Raw genomic sequence first — 15,217 nt, forward strand, 5'->3', positions numbered from 1 at the left:
AGCAATTGCTTTTGGATGAGAAGATGCTTTCCCCTGTCTGGTTGATATGCTATCAATATGGCGTGGGCCATTCTTCGTCCCATTAGCTTATGGACTACCTCACGGCCGTTCCCTCTATATGACAAACACTGTTTTGCGATACAAGTTGGTTTTCTTTCTCTATTTCTTTTCTTCTTATACCATTGATACACTCGAGTATGCTGTCTTTTCTCCATCCTCGTTGCCTCATCCCTAGTTTTGCCTTGCCTTGCGCAAGTATGGCATGGCCTTTAATCGTGGGGAAACGAACACAGGAAGTTAATTCGATTGTCATTGCTGTCGGTTTCAAGCACCGAGATGGTTCCATGCTTTGGACAGATAAGAGCGTCCCTGAGCTGTAGGAAAGGCTTGAATTCTATGGGGGTGAACAGGGAACTGGAATGGTATTCAAGATATATGCGGCAACACACGAATGTAGAAACGCAGAGCCATTAAAGTAATAGTCCCCGACATGGAGACCTGGTGTCTACCCAAGGCAACGCGAAGAACCAAGTCGATTTAAGAACACACCAACCGCCCAACCACCAAACATACAGAAGAGATGCCCAGTCCACCAACTCCCACGCAATAGAAACCCAAGCCTATATCCAACCCGAAGACATCCCTCATATCACATATTTTGGCATGCCGCATGTGCATATTGACTGTACAATCGTCCATGTATGTAATGAAAAGACAAACCATCACTGAGCTCCATGTCACATAGCTCCTTCTTCCAGGACAGCATTTGCATCCTTGGACACAAAAATCTCTTCTAGCCTGCCAGCACCAAAACCGCTAGAGGCATCATCGTTTCGTAGGACTAGACCCTGCTCGTTGGCTAAGTGAAGCAAGCAAATGAACCCAAAGGATGTGCTTATGTCGCGTAGTGTGTCTCGGGGGTAAACGGTTTTCAGGGAGTTCATGATCTGCGTAAACCGGAGGCTCTCGTTTGCCTGTCCCTCATCTTGGGCGCCGGGCTCCGGATTGCTATCCACTGGTGGTGGCACCGCCTGCGCCTCGGCTTCAGTTGCTTGTTGCTCTACTTCCCGGGCGGAAATAGCTGCATCCTCGGCCTGAGGCACAGGATCGAAATGGGTCGATGAGATCAAGCGCTCACCCATGCCCTTCCACATTTCCACTTTCAGTCGCCGGACATCCACCTTCTTTGCAACTCGGGCATATGCCACGTAGTCAGGGCGTGCCCTACGACCGCCCTGTGTTACCAGCTGGGAACCAAATCCTCCACCGTTCTGGGTCGAACCAGGTGCTGCGCCTACCATATTGAGGAGGGCAGTGAGACCGGATGCCCCGGCAGCGTCTCCCGCGGATGTGCCTGGGGGGCCATCGGCGGGTGGCGACAGCATTTCTCTGGCATCCGCGAAAGGGAGATTGTCGTCATCGTCATCGCCCAAGCCGAAGCCGTTGGGGAATGCTAGACCATCATCGTCTGCAAAGAAATTGGCGTCGTACGCACCCTGGGCGCGCTCATCAGACGCTGCAACATCTTCCGCTTTGTGATTAGCCCAGAATGCTTCATCCATTTCGCCATTTCCTGAGGTTTGGTCATGTCGCCGGTGGTTGAATTGCCGGGGACCAGTCAGTTTCTTAGAACCCATCCTGGCCTTCGGTTTGAGGAAAAGACGGAGTAACTGGCGGGAATTGAAGTGCTTGTCATCCGGAAGAAGGTTGCGCCCTTTGGTCTTCCACTGTGTCTTCGGCAGAGATATGGTAGAGTTAGAGCTGGCGGGGGTGTATATCAGCTCGGCAACAGTCGGATCCAAAGGCGCAGTGAAATCGATCTCAAAAGGCTCCTTCTCCTTGCGTTGTTTGGGTGCCAGATTGGCCGTGCTGGTGGCGGTTTGCTCCTTAATGCGCCGGATCTTCCAGTGCTCAGGGCCAGCCCAGTTCTTCTGCAGGGCATTATCGAAATAACTGAGTATATTTTCATGGTCCCGGTTGTCTGGCTGGTGGGTTAGAGAGATGCTATACGGATCATCATTATCGAGCGCTTCGCCATCAGCATTCTCATCACCCTCCATCTCTACGCGATGCACCTTGAGCATCGGCTCAAGGGCAGCTTCACGTGCCCACGCTTCACCACCATCACCAAACCCTGCGTCTCCGCCCAGGTCGAACCCGGCTAACGTGGCGTCGTCATCATCGAACCCAACAGCATTATCGTCATCGAGCATGATGCCTGATGCATCATTCGGGTGTTGTCCTTCCTCTTGATCCCTGTCCTGACGCCAGTCTTCGGGCGCCTTGAGAAAGGGTATATCCAGCGAACCACTTGGATCTCCCAGGTCGAAGTTCTTTAGAGAGGGACAAATATCCTGATTCTCGAGGCGGTCCAAATCCGGGAAAAACTTGCTCGCTAGCGGGGCGATGTCGATTTCCGTAATTTCATCGAAAGCATTGTCCGCTGATTGTCTGGGGTCCGACGGAGAGCCCGGATGCGGCGGATCTTCGGATTCTTGGGTATCTTCTGCCTCCTTGGAGGTTTCATCAGCGGCATCATCACTGCTATCAAATACAATGCGTCCTTGGCCATCGATTGACAAGTGATTGAGGAGCAGGCCTTTGGCGCCGCCTTCATCGAAATCCGCAGACGCCTTTTTGAAAAGAGGATCAACCGAAAATTCCAGCTCAAACTTCTTCAGCTGCAGCGAAGCGAAGGAGGGAGCGAGTGTAGCTTCATGCGTCCGTTGTGCCTGGGAGCGCCAAGTCAGTGATCCTGAAATGATGTCCGTCTCCGACGCGCTCACGAACCTTTCTCCGCGACTTTCTGGCCGCCCCTTCATCACCGTCCTCGTCATCCTCGGCATCTTCGCCTTCTGCACCGGTTTCACGGGCTCGCTTATCCCGGCTATCCGCCAAGCCGCTCAGAAGCTTGCCCGTCTCCGTTGCCACACTGTCGACTCTACTCGTGTAGATCTTCACACATCCATCCAACGTGCAACTGGCCTTTTGAAAATTCACGCCATCTCCTTCCTTGAGTAGGGACATGTCATGGAAATAGTCGATCAGGGCGAAGTTCCAAGAGTTATTGGCATTGATCTTATTGTCGGTCGCCATCTTCATCCATTCCTCGAAGTTGGCCAGGATAGGCACGCGCTTCATAGGTGTGACAGCCCTACGTCCATGAACATCGCTTTCGCGTCGTCCCCGATGGCCTGAGCCCCGCGGCGTCGCGGGGCTCCCATTATCGTAGCCTGTATATCGTCGAGGTGGCATGGGGGTCTTGACGGCTGCCTTGATCTGGTCCATCTGACGGTCATGTCGAGCCTGCCTCGCCTCCATGCGGGCCGCCTTCTCTCCCATATCATCATTGAGTGGAATCCTAGCGCGATCAGTAACATGGTCGGGACTTGGGGATGGCTTTTCAAACGGGACGTACTTCATGGGTGAATTCTTATGGGGGGTGGATGCGCCGCCGGTGGAGCGGCGATTCTTGGAATTCGCCACGCGGGGCATGATGAATAGCTCCCCTGAGGGTCGGGGGAGGGAATACTGATACTGAAAAGGATGAGTATCGTTGATTGTTGATGGTTGATTGTAAATAAGGAGGACCCAAGTCGACGGGGAGGGGGCAGCGTGGGTGTGGGGAGGGCTGAGGAGGGAGAGGGTCGGGATCAAAAGTCAGGAAGAGCCAAGGGGTACGAAAGTCAAGTGAGGACCGCCCTGATCCTCGCCTCGCGTTCTGTCGCGACGATGGAGGGGGGGAGGGGCCGAGGGGAAAGCAGCACGAACGAGGGGAAGGAGGAGGAAGCGGAACAAACAATCAATCAATCAACAAAAACATACGCCGCGCCACAGCAACCCACCGCGCACTTCTCCGCGCCTAACCCAGCTGGGCCTGGCGTCGCCCCGAGTTCCGGCGCCCGACGTCATCGGATCAGCTCTGCTCTTCTGCGTCCTCTTCTCCACGAGGCTCGTATCGATTATCTACATACTACATACTATTATGCGGATGTCTCCATCAGCCATCTACGCTACTCCCCAGATCTGCGGCAAGTAACGCCCTCCCCTCATGTCTGGAGGAAAGACAGGTTGAGGAAGATGTGCTGCGCACCACCGCCTCCCCGATTCGGCCGGCCCCCTCTGCTCTCGTTCTCCGCCTTTCTTCGGCCTGCTGACTGACAATCAAGGCAGCTCTTATCTAGTTACTACTGAGTTGGTCCCTACGGAGTCCAGGTACTCACTCCATGGTCCATACACTACCGACTGGCTGTGAAACCACCGTTTCTTTACCCCCCTTGCCTGCCCTTCCCTCTTGCTCCAATTGCTTCCGCATCCTTCCCTCCTCCTCCTCTGTCTCTTCTCTTGTTCTCTATCCCTTCGGCTCTCTCGTCATAGTGTGACTCTCCACGGATCCGATCGCCCAGGATGCCGCAATCCCAACCACCATGTATCCATTACTGATGCCCGATCTTCGTCGCCGACTTTCGGCTTCCCAAAAACGTGTCTATTCCGCCCGACCATTCTGGGCATGTCTGCTGGCTTTCTCCTGCCTGGCCGCTCTCAGCTGGGCTTCCGGACGTCTGGATCATGGTGCTACCGCTCCACTGGCTCGGCCAGCCGGGCAGGTCTCGGTTGAGTCGGTCAGCGGCGTCCATGGTCTTCTTAGACGGGACAACGCTGTGGAGGTATAGTACCCTACGCGATCTGCCGAATCATAAAATGCTAAGGTTTCTGGTCCTCACTTAGTGCCGTCTAGTCCGTCAAGCCAAAGATCAATGTGCCTTCGTCCTCTCGAATTGCGCAGATCACGAGGATGGTCTCTTCTCGTATCTCCAGTTCTACTACTGTACTGCCGCAAATGTCAAACCAATCGGATTCATTGTCATCGTCCTGTGGTTATCGCTACTCTTTAGCACCATTGGAATCGCTGCTAGTGATTTTCTCTGTGTTGATCTGAGCACCTTGGCCAGCGTTCTCGGTTTGAGCGAAAGCTTAACTGGGGTCACCTTTCTCGCGTTCGGGAATGGGAGCCCGGATGTATTTTCTACCTTCGCCGCCATGCGGTCCAACAGTGGTAGTCTGGCTATCGGAGAGCTGCTCGGAGCGGCAAGTTTCATAACATCCGTCGTTGCTGGCTCGATGGCGCTGGTCCGCCCATTCAAGGTCGCCCGGAGAAGTTTTGTTCGTGACGTGGGATATTTCGTCTTAGCTGTCGCCTTTAGCATGTTCCTAGTGGGGGATGGCCGCCTCCATGTCTGGGAGTCGGCCATGATGGTAGCCCTCTATTGTTTCTACGTCGTGTTGGTGGTGACATGGCATTGGTATTTGACTCGACAGCGTCGCGCATACGAGCGGAATATAGCCGCCCGATCTCACTTCCACATTCCGGACAACCAGGAGCTTGATCTTGAGGAAGAGGAAGACGACGACCCCGGGGTCGCATCGGAGGCTACAAGTCTCCTTCGCGGCGAGGATTTTGACGCTCTCGAGAGGTCCGGTATGCCAGCTTGGCAGGAAGGGGAGGAAGACGACGAAACCCGCAATCGGTATCTCGCCGAAATTCGCGACAACATGCATATTTATCGCCCTTCCACTCGCAGGCGCAATACGTTGAACCCCATCAGGCCCAGTCTCGTGGGCGCTCTAGAATTCCAATCGGTACTGTCCTCTCTCCAGAGGTCGAGGAATTTCCATCATCATCATGAGCCAATCGACCTCGCGAGGTGCTCCGATGACGAACGGTCGCCTTCTCATTCGCAACAGTCGGACAATACCTCGGTCATGTCCCATCCGTGTGCCGGCCGTGCCTCTGCGGGTGACCGCTTATCGCCCAATCGAGCCATCGGTTCTCTTCGCACTCGAGCGGTGTCTGCCAATGCTGCCACGGATCTGATATTAGATACGAGCATGTTCGCTCCCAACTTCCAACAGCCCCGCGTCACTGTTAGCCGACCCTCTGCCGACACTCATACCTCGGGAACGACGGGCGCCTTGCCGTCTGACCAAGGCCCAGCACCAAACCTATCGCCTCAACTGGCCCCGTCCCGAACAGCGAGTCCTCAGTCAAGCACGCGTCTCCAGAGCCCTAACCTGCTTGCGCCTCCGGATGCTTTCCACTCTCCAACCTATCAGGTGACAAGTTCGCGCCCTCGTTCCCCTCTTCCGCTATCTCCCCGCGAGACATCCCGCTCCCCTCGTCTTGCCGAGACCTTTCCAGAGAGCCCGATCAGCCCATTCCCGCTCTTTCAAGATGCAGCAAGCCCTGCTTCCTCTAAGGCACCGAGCTTACGCCTCCCAGCCGCTTCCAGCCCCACGGAGCTGCTACAGATTCATGATAGCGTCGTCGATGGTGGAAGTAATCGGACGGCAACGCCGACGTGGTGGCCAACTCTAGCGCTCACTTCTCAGCCGATCCTCCCAACCCTATTTCCGACATTAGCTGGCTGGAAATCGAAGTCATTCTTGGAAAGGCTACTGGGAATTGTTGCAGCCCCCAGTGTGCTACTCCTGACAATCACTCTTCCTGTGGTTGAACCTGTGCCACTTGACACTGGTGCAAATGCTGTCTCCGTCATCGTGACTTCAGCAGACGGTGAACATGCGCCATCACCTGCGGTAAGACTGCCAGAGGATAGCCCGCTTCTTCGTGCCCTCGATCCCGAGTCCGTTATACAAAGCCCAGTAGAGCAAAATGGCAAGCCTCAACCGGGACCTAGACATTCTCGTTTCGATTCCGAGTTACCAGCCATCCAAACAAACATGGACTCCCCCTCGCCATCTTCACGAGAATGGTGCGTTTGGCTAATCTGGACACAACTTTTTATGGGCCCCTTCTTCGTGGCTTTGATGTACTGGACGACTGTGGACTCTGAGTTGGATGCCCGGAATCTTCTATTGCCCTCAATGGCCTCCCTTCTCTTTTCCTTGATGTCCATCACTTGTCTGATGATCAGCACGCGACACGACCTATCCTCGCAGCCTCCAAGTGCCTGGCGTCCGGTTTTGGCTTTCCTAGGCTTTATTGTCGCGATCTGCTGGATAGCAACCATTGCCACGGAGGTGGTCAACCTCCTCAAGACCCTGGGTGTCATCTTGAACATCAGCGACTCGCTTCTGGGCCTGACAGTGTTTGCCGTGGGAAACTCCTTGGGCGACCTGGTTGCGGATATTACAGTCGCACGCCTAGGTTATCCTGTCATGGCTCTGAGTGCCTGTTTCGGAGGACCCATGCTCAATATTCTTCTCGGTATTGGCCTGGGCGGGCTCTATATGACCGTGAACGCAAAACCAGAAGCAGTAGCCAGGACTGGCGGTTCGTACGAGATCGAACTTTCCAAGGTCCTCGTTATCAGCGGTGCTACGTTATTGGTCACCTTGATCGGCTTGTTAATCGTGGTTCCCTTGAACAATTGGAGAATGGATCAGAAGATTGGTTGGGGCCTGGTCATCCTTTGGGTCATCAGCACGATTGGCAATGTCCTTGCCGAACTTCTGATCTAAACCAAGGGCCTACTGCCTTTCGTTGCTCTGGAGTTCCGACGTGCTCTTACTTCAGTGTTGCCTGCGGGCGTTTTCCTACGTACCCTTCAGTCGCGTTATACATATGTGTGCGTATAAATATGTGTATGTAAATTATGATGTTTTGGATTTACGAATGAAGTGACCATCTTACGAGACGAAACGGTAGTTATTATCGTTTTTAACGCCGTATAAATCAAGATTACAGGCTGAAAACACAGGAGTATCCATGCCAACTTACAATGAAAGGCCAACGGAAGAAGACAAAAAGACTAAGCACTCGCCACGCGCGCTTCCCATCTGCTCCATCGCGACTTGCAAACTGCCTCACAACCCATCCTGGCCGCCTATGTAAGTGTGTGATAGAGAGAGGATGCGTGTCCGATGTGGCGTGCCCTTCAGCCTCAATCCAGAACACGGCCTGCGGTAGAGCTAGTACTCCGATCATTTGTCTGGACCTTTCTGAGGCCCTTGCCGGCCTGGATCGACGCCAACAAAGCACCTCTACCCCCTCCCATGGGAGCGGCCGGAGGCGCGGGTGGTGGGGGCACCCCTGGAGGCGGGACTGGGGGTGCCATGGACGGAGCAGGGGGCGGCGGGGGCGGCGCGCCAGCTTCAGCACTGAAGCCGGGCATTGCTGGCGGTGCTGGGGCTGGTGGGGGAGGCGGGGGAAGGGGAATAGCGGCCGGAACAGAGAGTGCTTCGGTTGTCTCAGCCGCTGGTTCTGGGATTACTGGGCTATCCTGGACCGGCGTGCACGACTTTGACGGGGACTTGTCGTCCATGGCACTCAGAGGCCGTGGAGGAGCCATGGTGCCGAATAAGATGCTTGCCAGCTGCTTCGCGCTACCGCCACCCGGCCGGTCATCATCATCATCATCGTCGGACGAATCGAAGTCCGACCCTGCCGCAGACCAGTCATCATCTGCTTCTGGGCGCACTCGGGATTTGCGCTCCAGTGGTCCAGAAACAGTAAAGGCAGGCTTGGCGCTCTCTTGCTGTTGTGCCAGCCTATGGAAAGGGTTGGTCGACTGAGATTCGGCTTTCGGAGCCGTGGGCTGGGGTGCAGGGGGCGGCGGCGGAACCTGGTTGTCAGACTGGCTGATTCTCTTGAAGTAAGGATTCTTGGACTCGGCTTCCGGGCTGAGACTGGCGGGTGCGGCGTGGCTGCTTGGAGGAGAGCCAGCGGGGCTAGTCACGGCTTCTGGCTCCGGCGCAAGAGCCGGAGGTGTCGATACGGTGTCTGCCACAGGAAGAACCTGACTTTGAGTCGGAGTACTATCCTGAGGTGTGATATTGAGAGGGCCTTCGTCATCCGACGAGCTCTCCTGCTCCAAGCCTTCCAGTTCCAACTGAAGCTGACGCTCACGTTCTTTGGCCATTTCAAGTTCAGCGCGCTGAGTTGCGAGTCTTGCTTCCTGTTCTTTCGCCACTCGGGCTGCCTCGTCCTTGCGACGCTTCTCTTCCTGCTTCTTGATCTTGCCCTGTCTCACCTGTTCTTGAAGCGCGGCAAGGCGGGCCTCCTGAGCCTGCTTCTCCCTCTCATATTCTGTTTCGCGTTCTCTGGCCTCGATCCTGATAATGTGTTAGTGTAAGCGCTATGCCACAGGACGAACAATTAATGTTAACAAAGGTTACATACCCAAGACGGATCGTCTCTTCTTCCTGCGCCTGCTGTTCCTCTCTAATAGCCTGCTCCCGGGCAGCTTGCTCTACTCTGGCTGCTTCTTCTGCTGCCTTCTTTGCGTCGGCTTGGCCTGCACTGTCGGTGCGACCCTTCCGCGAAGGCGGTGCCGGCGGAGGTTTCTTGCCCGCTGGCTTAGCAGACTGCGTCGTAGGCCCGCGTTGTTCTTCGGCCAAACGGCGTTGTCTCTCTTGCTCTCGCTTAGCATCTTCTTCTTCTGCCCGTTTCAACCGCTCTTCGCGTTCTTTTCTCTCACGCTCCTGTCGTTGGAGCAGAGTCTCCGCTGAATCGCTGTGGGGTTTGAGTCCAGCAGCTGCCATTCTTTCAGCGATGCGCTTCTGCGCACGTTCCCTCGCAGCTGCAACACGGTCCTCATGCGTAGAACCCGCCACTGATCCGGCAGAGCCAGTTGGCGTTGGGGAAGACCGCACTGTGGTGGCACTTCCCAGCGTTGGTTCGTCATAACGAGACCGCTGCTCTCTGGTGTCTGCTGCTCTCAGTTGCCTGCGACCAATGGTTAGCCCATGCTTTAGGGAGTAACTCTACGTCTCATCTATAGGAGAATATGCGCTTACTCTTCCTTCCGGACATGCGCAGTGCGACTGCTTCTCTTCAAATCGTAAATCAAGTCCCGGATCACATCCTCAACTCCTAAGGCATCCTCCCACCGTCGCCGTTCATGCTCACGCGTTGAACTCTCGCCATCGTCCCTTAGACTATCCTCTAGACTCCGCGCAAATTCCCGAACACTGTCCTCCACGTCGCGGGTCATGGTCTCGTTCCTCTCTCGTTCAGACTTGACATTGGCACTCTCAGCCTCGAGCCGACGAGCTGCAGCCCCATCGTCGTCCTGGGTGGCAGGAACGGGCCTTCCAGCAAGTTCAGCGGCGCGGGCTTGCATCCTGGCACGAGCACGTGCTTTGATACGATCGGCCTCTGTGACTGTACCCCCAGGGCCCGTACCCACGATGGAAGACGCGCTATTAGGATGATCTTTTGCGTCCTTCAGACGGAATAACTCAAGTTTGACCTCAGCAATCTCTCGCTCAACGCGTCTCACTTCCGATGCCACCTGCGGGACTTGATCCTCGTAAGCCTGCAGTTGGCGACGGAGCGACCTCCGTTCAGCCCCGGTGTCAAGATTGCGGAAAGAAGCATCGGGATGGGTGTCAATGTCATCCTGTACCCGCCGTATCCGGTCCATAAGGCTCTCCGCTTCTCTCCGATCTCTCCGGTCCAACGCATCGTCCTCCTCCGCTTGATTCTCATCCTGAAAATCCACGGCATCTAACATAATTTGAGCTTCACGGATCTTTTTCTTTAGCTGCTCGACGGAGAGCTCTTCCTCGGATGCCTGAGAAGCAGCAGGAGATGGTGTTCGGCCGTTGTTTCCAACACGACGGCGAGCACTGGAGCGATACCCAGCAGCCGCCTCGTCGTTGTTCTTGAATAGCGTAGCATCTTTGCGACCGACACCTGGAGACACTGCACCACCACGGAAAGAATGATCTTTGAGGTAGCTCACTCCGGTCTTCTGCGGTTGCAAGAAGGCGCCAGAAGCCTTACGGGACTCTGCATCTTGAGAGAGCATAGACTTGATCGTGCCTATCGAATCGTTCAGATTCCTCGTGGATGGAGGGACAAGCTCTGGAGGTAAGCGATTCGGAACTGGGTACCCGTTGAGTTTCCTATAGATTAGATGCATCGCGACGGCGAATTCATCCATGTTCAGGCGCCCTCTATTATTTGGATCGGCTAGCGTCCAAATGCGTTCCAGATCTGACCGATCCAAGCCACTCTGTCCCATGATTTCGATGGCAGTATCACCTCCAATAAAGCCCTTGTGGAATCCATCCCAAGCTCGAAAGAGATCATCATAGATCTTTTTCTCTTCCTTGGTGATAGCCCAGGGGATATGGGCATTTCCAGACAAACCAACCGCAGAAAAGCCACCTTCACGGCCCGGCTGCGGCATCAGTTGCTGTTTGAGAGCTTCAATGTTAGGCAAGCCAGATGATGGGGCATTCACAAACCCCCATTGACCCGGAGCCCCCGTAGGCTGCGCAGTCAGCGCAGTCATTCCCCCGGTTTGCGCAGGACTCAGGGTTGATCCAAAGCCAGTAGGCATTGGGGGCATCGGAGGACGAGGCCCGCTGTACCCTGTTGGTTGGGGGTTATTCATGAACCCGGTTGGTTGAGACTGTAGGAGTTGTTGATGAGACTGTCCAGGAAACCCAGTAGCTTGTGGGCCAAGGGCAGAGTTCTGACCCGAGAAAGAGGATTGGTTCTGCTGGAAGCCGGTTGCCTGGAGATATCCTGTCGGCTGTGCTGTGAGCTGTGTGAGAAGCTGGGCATTACTCGGCTGCTGTGGCTGCGGCTGCTGGGGGGCCGGAGGAGCAGATTTATTTTCCAGTAAAGGAGCATCAAAGCTCGGAACGTTAGTTCTAATAGCTGGTTCCGGCTGGGTGTCAGGAACCTGGAAAGAGATGATGTCCACCATGCTGGAAACCTCGTTCTTGATCTTCTCCGGGAGTGAGTCCGGTAGATCCCTACCGGTGATCCTGAGATTGCACAAGTACATAGCCAAGGCGAATTCAGGAAAGAAAAGCTGACCAGATTTGGTGGAATCCGAAAGGACCCTATGATGATTAACAACCCATCTCCAACGAACAAATATAACCATCTACATACCATATCTTGGACAAATCACCCCCGGGGAGCTTGGACCGCAGCAAAAGCTCTTTTGCTTTATCTCCTGTTGAGGGCATGTCAGGATACACCTTCTGACCACCACATCTACCAAGGAGGTCATTACTAACCACTCATTGTCTGGTTATCCCCAACCGCAGACTTGAAGAGCTGTTCAAATTTGGCCTGGTCCTGCGCGGTGATGAACGAGAGTCGTATACTGGGTATCTTATTGCCGGCTGACTTAGGCGGTGGTGGTGGAGCTATGCCGGCACCATCCTGGAACGAGTCCGCTATTTCCGACGATGTCCGTGGCGCCGAACGAACAGGAAGGCCAGTGCTTGAGGGGACTTGGAACTGCGGAGACTGCGTCTGAGCGGGGTATCCAGTGAACTGCGACTGCTGGACCGGAGTCTGAAAGCCAGGTTGCTGCGATTGTGGCACTGCACCAGGGAAGCCGGTGAACTGATGTTGGAGTTGACCAGCCGGGAACCCCGTGGGTTGAGGCTGCAACTGAGAGGCTCCGAAACTGGACAGTTGGGGGGCATACCCGGTCGCCTGGGCAGCAAACCCAGTCTGCTGCGGCGGTTGTTGCTGCTGGCCGGGAGCAAATTGCGAGTATGAGGGCTGCTGCATGTACGGCTGTCCTGGACGAGCGCTGCTGGCGCCGCCCAGGAAGGAATTCGATGAAGAGTACATTACCGAACTAGCGCTTGCATCCAAGACTGGAGAGACATTAAAGACAGACTAACGAAAAGAAGATCGAGGATGCCGAGGAAGCAAAAGAAAACCAGAACGAATTGGCGCGCAACAACTGAAAGGAGAAGCGCGAAGGTGGACAGGCAACAACGGAGGGGAATCAGGAGCATCAGGAGCCATCAGGAGCCAGCCGCTGGTGACGCTCATGACAGTTACATAATCAGGGACGCCGAGAGGGGGAAAACCACGCCGCGGAGCAGCCCCGGGAGCCACTAGGCCCGATTGGGAGGCCTTCGCCGGTGGGTCACCTTTCACCACATCGACTAGATTATATGTACGGAGTACGACAGGCATCTACAGGAGCTAGAGGCGATCCAACATAGCAGGAGTAGCAGAGGACAAGTTGCAGAACCCGCACAGTAGCAGATACCATCAGTCCCGACGGCATATTGGAGCGTAGAGCTTGGTCCCACTATCACAGGAGGCAATGGGAACAGGAATAAAATAAGGGGTATGACCATGAAACAAAGACACGCATGACCAGCTGCGTAGATCCGAAGCAAAAGCATGTCTGTGACCGCCGACCGAGCTCTCCTTTCCTAGCAGCCTCCGACGATAGCTAAATACCATCCTGGACACCATTCTGCTGCTGGGCAGTAGCTCCCACCATCTTGCGGAGTTCATACTCCTTGGTGAATTCACGAGAGAGAATGCCCAAGTCTCGGACAAGCTCATGACAGGCCGCAATCACGGCGTCCTTGGGGGTGATGTCGCCATCCGTCTGAACTCGAAGCAAGAACTTGGGAACAAGTGGATGGGGAACCTAGGACAGTGAGGTCAGACGCATACATCAACTAGCCCAAAAGATTCGAGAGAGGCATATCCAGAAGCACCGGGTGTGTCATGAAACATGAGTAGGCGTTAAGTTCCGTGGGAAACATACCTTGTACGCAGCAAAGAGAACATGAGAGCTCTGCAAAAGTCGAGCGCGAATCAGGTTTCCGAGGGTGTGGTCTTCTTTATTGAAAGTGAAAATGGCCGACGATGGAATGCCTAGCAAAAGCAACCAAAATTAGCAGCTAACGCCAGTCGATCAGGAATGAATTAGACTGCATACGAGTATCAATCTCCATCTCAACTTTGTTCTCGCCATTCGCGAGAACGAATGACTCGTATCTGGGTTTCATATCGAATCAGTGGTCTGCTTCAGAGGAAAGAAACTGGACTGAAGGCAGAAATAAAAGGAAAGAAAGAAACAAGAGATCAACAGAGAAGGGGGAAAACGAGGTATCTGGAGCAGACCTCGGCTGCTGGTCATGAGAAACATTGATAGTGGACTGGCAGCCGCCGCGAGATCCACCGCTGCCATTCTTCCAGCGGGCATAAACCAATTCTGCGGGCATTATGTACTCCTTATTGGAACTCATGGCGTCTGAACACTATTCACAATGTAACAAGATGCGTCTGAGGGGAGGCAAAAAAACGCGGAACAGAAAATAGAGGCATTCAGTGAAAAAACTGGAGAGACATTGGAGGGGTTTGGAAGGGAACTATGGCATAGTCCCAAATTCTGGGGCAGTGAATGCAGGGGAAAGGCAAGAGCCCGGGTTGAATGGGCTTGTTGCGGAGCCCCATCTTCATGTCACTCCAGGAAACACAAGCGACCCTCAAGTCTAGAATTCGCAAAATAAGGTAGATACGCGACAGAATTGGAGCCAGGAAAGTGGCTAGAAGCAGGTTACACTTACCGGTCTGGTGCGTTCATCGTGTACTGGCTGTAATGATATCCAAGAAAGAGTACTTATCCAAAGAGAGTGAAATAGTCAAAAGAGCTATGCAACCAGGTATATGTGACACCCCAGAGGCAAATGAGAAACAGAAATGAGGAAGCGGTCAAGGAGAATACAGTATCCAACTGTGATGAATCTGTCTAATTCCTCTCCGGCTTCTTGTCTTTCTCTCTCGCCTTGTCCCTATCTTTCTTGCTCAATTAAGACTATGGCATCATCAGTGAGAGTCAGGAAAAGCTAAAAAGAAGAAGAAGTCCGACGAAGGTTACCTGAGAGAACAATCAAAGATGTGCCACGGGGATAGATGAATGTATGGTAGATAAATATGATGCAGCAGTTCTGTGATATGGAAGGAATGGTTGGTAATGATGAGCTCCAATAAGGTTAGCAATCCCGTGACACCGGTCACGTGATAGTCCACCAACTCCGTGCGCCTCACCCATCTTGCTTGCTAACCGACATTCCACGTGGGCTAGCAACACAGCCAGGGCCATTCACAAAGCAAAATGGCTATGATCGCGATGTTGTCTTCTTAATCTGCTGCTGACTCGTGACCCTGCTACCGGAGAAGTTGTTTTAAACCCTCCACCAACGACCACTGTCTTTTGAATAGGGGTATTGGTTCCCCGGAAGATGACCTACGTGTATACTAGTGTAGAGAAGTTCCGGACTTGCAACCTTCTGCCCATTGCCATTCTTACTCCGGTGCCTGCCAGAGCTAATAGGCTGGGTCCAAGGCTGGAGGCTACGCTTCGAAGCCATGCCCAGTTGCACGGCTGTAGATAGATGATGCCTGCAATGGCGTGCAAGTTGCAAGGAATTCCTGCCACGGAATGCCTGTGACCATTGTGGACAA

The 15,217-nt window shown here is 54.1% G+C and overlaps 4 protein-coding genes across 4 annotated transcripts; 1 reads left to right on the top strand and 3 right to left on the bottom strand.

Moving 5' to 3' along the window:
• Nucleotides 1-737: 737 nt before the first annotated feature.
• Nucleotides 738-3,575, bottom strand: BO80DRAFT_395929 (condensin subunit BRN1; the record flags this gene model as incomplete). The annotated part of the gene is made up of 3 exons (XM_025717330.1): nt 3,419-3,575; nt 2,791-3,361; nt 738-2,732 (listed from the first exon to the last, which is right to left on the bottom strand). The coding sequence occupies exons 1-3, from the start codon at nt 3,493-3,495 to the stop codon at nt 738-740; spliced, it is 2,643 nt and encodes an 880-aa protein (XP_025580594.1). The 5' UTR covers nt 3,496-3,575.
• Nucleotides 3,576-3,980: 405 nt separating this feature from the next.
• On the top strand, nt 3,981-7,663 carry BO80DRAFT_420555 (sodium/calcium exchanger protein). Its single transcript, XM_025718394.1, has 2 exons — nt 3,981-4,667; nt 4,729-7,663. The coding sequence occupies exons 1-2, from the start codon at nt 4,428-4,430 to the stop codon at nt 7,480-7,482; spliced, it is 2,994 nt and encodes a 997-aa protein (XP_025580595.1). The 5' UTR covers nt 3,981-4,427; the 3' UTR covers nt 7,483-7,663.
• On the bottom strand, nt 7,651-12,717 carry pan1 (actin cytoskeleton-regulatory complex protein PAN1). Its single transcript, XM_025718395.1, has 5 exons — nt 12,004-12,717; nt 11,876-11,939; nt 9,760-11,823; nt 9,143-9,688; nt 7,651-9,075 (listed from the first exon to the last, which is right to left on the bottom strand). Exons 1-5 carry the CDS (start codon nt 12,569-12,571, stop codon nt 7,905-7,907), a joined length of 4,413 nt encoding a protein of 1,470 aa, XP_025580596.1. The 5' UTR covers nt 12,572-12,717; the 3' UTR covers nt 7,651-7,904.
• A 221-nt stretch (nt 12,718-12,938) lies between these two features.
• On the bottom strand, nt 12,939-14,390 carry BO80DRAFT_370907 (DNA-directed RNA polymerase II core subunit RPB11). Its single transcript, XM_025716470.1, has 4 exons — nt 13,874-14,390; nt 13,689-13,747; nt 13,515-13,624; nt 12,939-13,394 (listed from the first exon to the last, which is right to left on the bottom strand). The coding sequence occupies exons 1-4, from the start codon at nt 13,996-13,998 to the stop codon at nt 13,191-13,193; spliced, it is 498 nt and encodes a 165-aa protein (XP_025580597.1). The 5' UTR covers nt 13,999-14,390; the 3' UTR covers nt 12,939-13,190.
• Nucleotides 14,391-15,217: the final 827 nt, after the last annotated feature.

Source organism: Aspergillus ibericus, assembly GCF_003184845.1.
Source record: "Aspergillus ibericus CBS 121593 unplaced genomic scaffold BO80scaffold_1, whole genome shotgun sequence".
In the NCBI taxonomy this organism is placed as follows: domain Eukaryota; kingdom Fungi; phylum Ascomycota; class Eurotiomycetes; order Eurotiales; family Aspergillaceae; genus Aspergillus; species Aspergillus ibericus.